At 36.8% G+C, this 5948-nt stretch overlaps 1 protein-coding gene across 2 annotated transcripts; it reads left to right on the forward strand.

Moving 5' to 3' along the window:
• Window positions 1-489: 489 nt before the first annotated feature.
• LOC132634804 (probable polygalacturonase) lies at window positions 490-5385 on the forward strand. 2 transcript variants are annotated; one of them, XM_060350891.1, is made up of 6 exons: window positions 490-647; window positions 1607-1977; window positions 3240-3360; window positions 3437-3611; window positions 3747-3817; window positions 4444-5385. In XM_060350891.1, exons 2-6 carry the CDS (start codon window positions 1642-1644, stop codon window positions 5085-5087), a joined length of 1347 nt encoding a protein of 448 aa, XP_060206874.1. In that variant the 5' UTR covers window positions 490-647; window positions 1607-1641; the 3' UTR covers window positions 5088-5385. The 2 variants fall into 2 exon arrangements, with proteins under 2 accessions (XP_060206874.1, XP_060206875.1); XM_060350892.1 differs by having other exon boundaries at window positions 495-647; window positions 1621-1977.
• The last annotated feature ends 563 nt before the right edge of the window (window positions 5386-5948 follow it).

The raw sequence follows: 5948 nt of genomic DNA on the forward strand, positions 1-5948 counted from the left end.
AGAGCGTTCACGTCCCTTTTTTTTGGCTTGAAAAAGAGTGTTCACTTACCAAATCAAGAAACAATTAATCTTATTTTTTCAAAATTGCTCTTATTAAATATTAAATGGTCAAATCCACTATCTATTTAATTAGGGATAATTTAGTCAAAATATCTATTTTGCCTAGAAATTAATATTATCTTAAAGATATGCAGATAGTTAAGTGGACACTCTTTTTTATTAAGCGGGAGTATGTTTTTGAGATAGATTAAATGAAAAAAATATGATACATAAATTGAGGATGGTTGAATAACTATCCAATATAACAGTTGAGTCTTGAGATGCACAAACGCTGACTCAAATAATAATAATAATAATAATTAAAAAAAAAAAAACTAGGCATCCACCATTGTTACTGAGCACCCTGAAAGTGAAAACTATCCGTTAAGTAATAAAGAATAAAACTTTAGTATAAACAGTTGATGACGGTGAGACTGTTTTAGTCATTTCCACTTCCGTTCCTGTTATTCTTATCTGTCTTTCTTTGTACGTACTAGCATTAAACTTGCTCATTAATTTGCGTAAACTCAAAAACAAACAAAAAAGTGTGAACTCTTCTCTCTTCCTTCTCATTCATGATACAAAAAACACACACTTCTCTCTTCCAGGTACCCACTAAAAGTTCCCAATTTTAATTTCCGTTTTTGTTATTTTCTGCTTGTTTACTTTCTTTCTACTGCTAAATTATCTACATTTCCATGCGTATAACAACATCTGTGTATTTGGAATTGTCTTTCTTTATGCTTAACATGTCTGAACTTTTTCAACTGGGTTGTCAAAGCAGATTAAACAGGTTATAGTTATAGCCAACAACCCGAATTACTAAGTATTGGAATGAAACGGGTCCTAATCAAACTCATGGCTATTGAGTATTCTTATGGTTATATTAATATAGAATTGAGATGCAGTTGTTATTGTGATTGTTTGTTCTTAGAAAAACAAGTTGTTATTGTGATTGTTATAAAAACAAAGTTCTTTTCTCTCAGCATTTGGTTAATCTTGCATAATATTCACACTTAAAAGCTTACATTTTCTTTTTGGAGAAGTTACAAATTTGGCCAGTAATTACATTCGCTGGCCAAATATTAAAAAAAAAATATATACACGTATGTATCAAAAATGTATATATTTTATGTATATTATACATTAATATACAAAAATATACATATTTGCTATCCGCAAGGGTGGGTTCAGTTGGTTGAGCGTGAGACTTTCATAATGGAGTTCTCAGGTTCGAAACACCCTGCCTACAACAACAGGGGATTTTCCTTCTGGTCGAGCTCGTCGCACGGGGCTTGCCTAGTGCGAGTTATCTCTCTTATGGTTTGTGAGCTATTGCATAGGAGCTGAGTTTACCTGTGGTTTGTGAGCTATTGCATAGGAGCTGGCTTTACCTGTGCGCACCCGAATGGTGCGGCTACGGGTTTCCATGTCATAAAAAAAGATATAGATATTTGCTGGCTGTTCTTTTGGTGGGCGCCTATTTCTGTCAATTTCTCTTAAATTCTTTTCTCACATTTGATTGATCTTGCATAATATAATATTCACGCTTAAAGCTTGTATACAGTTTCTTTTTTCCAGTTTCCTTCAACCCCATAGACAATGAATCAATGGATCGGGTCAATATTCCTATGCATTATCAGCACATTGCTTCTGATGAACTGCTTGGTGGCGGCGGAGTGGGAGACGTGTTCGGGGATAGTACCAATGCAAAATCGATATGATAAGATATCGATATTGGACTTTGGAGGTGTAGGTGATGGGCGAACATCGAATACAAAAGCATTTAAAGAAGCAATTTTTAGAATTCAACACTTGAAGAGGAGGGGTGGAACTTTGCTTTATGTACCTGCTGGTGTATATTTGACTGATCCATTTAATCTTACTAGTCGAATGACTCTTTATTTGGCCCGTGGTGCTGTTATCAAAGCCACTCAGGTATCTATTTCCAACATTGCTTCAGTTTCTGCTTTTTAGCTCTCTCAATCTTTATTCTTCATATTTGTGCTTTATAACATTAGAATAATTTCATTTAGAGAGAATCGTTTACTATGAACTTTGTTCTTTTGACTATCATTTGACCCATTTCAGCTATGAATGCAAGAATGTAATTGAAAAATTGGGAAATCTGCTCTTTTAGTCCCTTAAATATCAGTAAATTCTAATTTTAGTCCTTGTAATATCTCGCTAAGCATCTTTAACCTTTAATTACTTGAGATTGTACTTTGATCCTTCTTCCTATGAATTTTCACAAATTTCACGAACTATTGACCGTCACATCATTTAATCACCCAGATTTCATGTTAAGTTTATTATTGCATATTTGAGGGGCGATACAGTTCAACAAACGGTAAGTATTGGAGTACATATTTCATACATAAAGAGATTAATAACGCACATTAATTGAAGACTAAATATGCTTAGTCATATAACACAAGGATTGAATTAAAACTTATTAATAATTGAGGGACGAGAAGCGCTGCTATTCCTAAAAATTTTAAATGTAGTTTTTAAGACCTTTTTCTAAGTATGAGCTGAGTTTGCTGGCATAGACAGCTGAGTGATGAGTGGTATGATTTTCTTGACCAAGATTTCAGGTTCACATGCTTACACAGATTTCAGGTTCACGTGCTTACACAGCGTTGTTTGTTTTGAATGGTGGAGCGCATAGCACAATGCTCAATATATTAAGCAAGCCATGGAATTGGAGTAAGCTAAAGTGAATCTATTTAAAAATGTGCAATTATTTAGGTATGGACAATAGGAGTTAAATGCATTTAAGTTATTGGTGGACCTTTGGATAATGGGACCTGATCCATGTGATGGTATTTAAAATACCAAGGATACTGGACAACAATGGGTTATTGAACTATTTAATGGTCTTCATCAGCCTAAAAACAAATGAAAGATTAAACTAATGAAAGCCAATTTGATCTTTGTTTCATTGTATTATTTTGCAGTTACATGCTTGTAACAGTGAAGTGATCTCTGAACAGAACTGCGGTTAATCGAACAAGAATTTACATTTCACAGAAGAAAAGAAAAAAGAACAAAACACCGAGCTACTTTCAACAAGAATATTTATCACGTGTTTGTGTATGAGATCACACATTTTAGTTCAAAGTTAAGACCACTTATTCTCCTCATTCCTTTGTGTCGTCCAATTGGTTCTCTAATCCTGGCAATGAATTACAATTTAGGATCCCAGTCAATGGCCATTGGTCGATCCATTGCCTTCATATGGGAGAGGAAGAGAGCGAGCTGGTGGAAGGTATATGAGCTTACTCCATGGAAACGGGCTCCATGATGTGATTATCACTGGTAAATATAATTATTATAAGGACATTCGGGGACTGATATAATGTGGTTTGACTGAAGTAATGAATTGATTTCTCAGGTGAGAATGGTACTATTGATGGCCAGGGTGATGTTTGGTGGAATATGTGGAGACAAAGAACTCTTCAATATACACGACCTCATCTCATTGAACTGATGAACTCCAGAGGCATAATCATTTCTAATGTCATTTTCAAGAACTCCCCCTTTTGGAATATCCACCCTGTTTATTGCAGGTATAAATTCTGCATAATTTTGTATTAACTTCCTGGTGAAATATGGAAAGCATGTCAAAAAATCTGAAAAAAGCTGCAACGCTATAGCTAGTCTATTGCAGTTTAGTCTAATTTGTTTATTTGTTCCTTTGGCAGCGATGTTGTTATTCGATATGTCACCATATTGGCTCCAGCTGATTCACCAAACACTGATGGAATTGATCCAGGTAGAGCAAAGCAGTATTCACTGAAACTTTTTATTTATCTTAGGAAGTTTTGAGTTTTAGCCTCTCTTTGGTGTATTAAAGCTAGCACATTTTCTGTCATTAAGTTTCTACTCCTCAAGTCTTCTGAGTCCCCTTTCATTGTGTCATTTCCTTATCATGGTTAAATGAACGGAAAAGGCTCAAAAATACCCCTCTACTATATGAAAAGGATCATTTATGCCCTCCATTATACTTTTTGAACCATTGCCCCCAACGTTACAAAATTGGTGCAAAGATACTTCTCCGTTAAGGCCCTCCAACATGGCAAACACCAGTCCAAGTGGCCTGATATGTTGCTGAGGTGGATGCCACATGGCATGCCACCTCACCGTCCCAACCTCTTTTTACCGCCTCCCCCACTTCTTCTTCCACCGGCACCTCCCCCTTCACCCAAATCCTTGAACTATTCAGAGTTGAGATAGTTTCGTCTTTGAACAGTTCAAGGATTTCTGCCAAGGTGAACCAATTGAGTAGCCAAGTGCGGGAGGTTCTTTTAGACTTTGTTAGAAAACTGAACACTTAAGCAATTTATGGCAGTATTTCTTTCTTTGCGATTAATTCATTTACACGTTTATTTACCATTGCAGATTCAAGCTCTCATGTGTGCATAGAAGACTCCTACATTTCCGTAGGGGACGACCTAATAGCTGTAAAGAGTGGCTGGGATCAATATGGCATTGCTTATGGTCGTCCTAGTCATGGCATAACCATCCGAAGGATAACTGGATCATCTCCATTTGCTGGAATTGCAGTTGGAAGTGAAACCTCTGGTGGCGTAGTGGATGTTCTAGCCGAGCATATAAACCTTTTCAATATGGGAGTTGGCATTCACATTAAGACAAACATTGGTCGAGGAGGGATGATCAGAAACATTACAGTCTCAAATGTCTACATGGAAAATTCACGTACGGGGATTAAGATTGCAGGTGATGTTGGGGACCATCCGGATGAAAAATACAATCCGAATGCTCTTCCAATTGTTGAGGGTATCAAGATTAAGGATGTTTGGGGCGAAAAGGTTTTGCAGGCTGGTTTGATTCGTGGTATTAAGAATTCGCCTTTCTCTGGGATTTGTCTCTCCAATATCAACCTTCATGGAAACAACCCCGGACCACGAAAATCCCCTTGGAAATGCTCAGATGTTAGCGGCGCTGCAATTCAAGTCAGCCCTTGGCCTTGTGTGGAACTCGCCAGCAGCCAACAAACTGGTGCATGCCCTACCTACTTCTGAGTATCTTGTAATTCTTTCACTACTAAAAAAACACAGGAATTAGAGGTCAAATTCTGTAGCTAAATAAGTTCTGTCGCTAATCCTATTTAGCGATGGATTATCACAAAATTATGTTAGCTAAGATCAATTAGCGACAAAGTTCGTAACTAATTCCAGTTTCTTTTTGTAGTGTTACTTCCAATTCAATTCAGTAAATCACAAAAAAGAAATGAAGAATTTTGTTCTAGCTCTAAGTGAAACTGTAATTTCAACTTTGTATTCCAATAATATTGTATACATGTAATAATCCTTCTTACTACATCTCCCATGGATGCAAGTTTGTTTACAACTACTAAAACACACGTCACAATAAGCTAAAGGCTTATCCTATGAGGGTGGGCTTATATGGTACGCAACCTTCTTCTTGTATTTGTACGAAGAGGTTGTCTCCCGGCCTCAACCAAAAGGAGCAACTCTAGAAATACATGCGCTAATACAAAATACTAAAGCAAAACACAGAACAGATTAGCAAAGGTGCTTCAATCGAAGTAGTTATCCAAGAACTTGCGAATGTGCCTCACGAAACCACCGGTCTTCTTTTCTTCCTTATGTGCTTCGTTCTCTTCTCCAGCTTCGTGCTCCTCTTCTTCATGGTGATGGTGCAAATGCTTCTTCATTTTCTTCTTATCAAAGCTATGATGATCTTCATGCTGCATTGCTGAAATCTTATCATCATCATCCTCGTCCTCGTCATCATCATCAAGGGGGTCATAGAAATGTTCCTTCAGTTTCATTTTACCAAACTTACCGTGATTGTCCCGCTTGATTATGAACTTCGACATCTTTTGCTCATCATCGTCTTCATCGTTCTGGTGGAGGAAA

This window comes from Lycium barbarum, chromosome 4 (assembly GCF_019175385.1).
Source record: "Lycium barbarum isolate Lr01 chromosome 4, ASM1917538v2, whole genome shotgun sequence".
NCBI lineage: Eukaryota > Viridiplantae > Streptophyta > Magnoliopsida > Solanales > Solanaceae > Lycium > Lycium barbarum.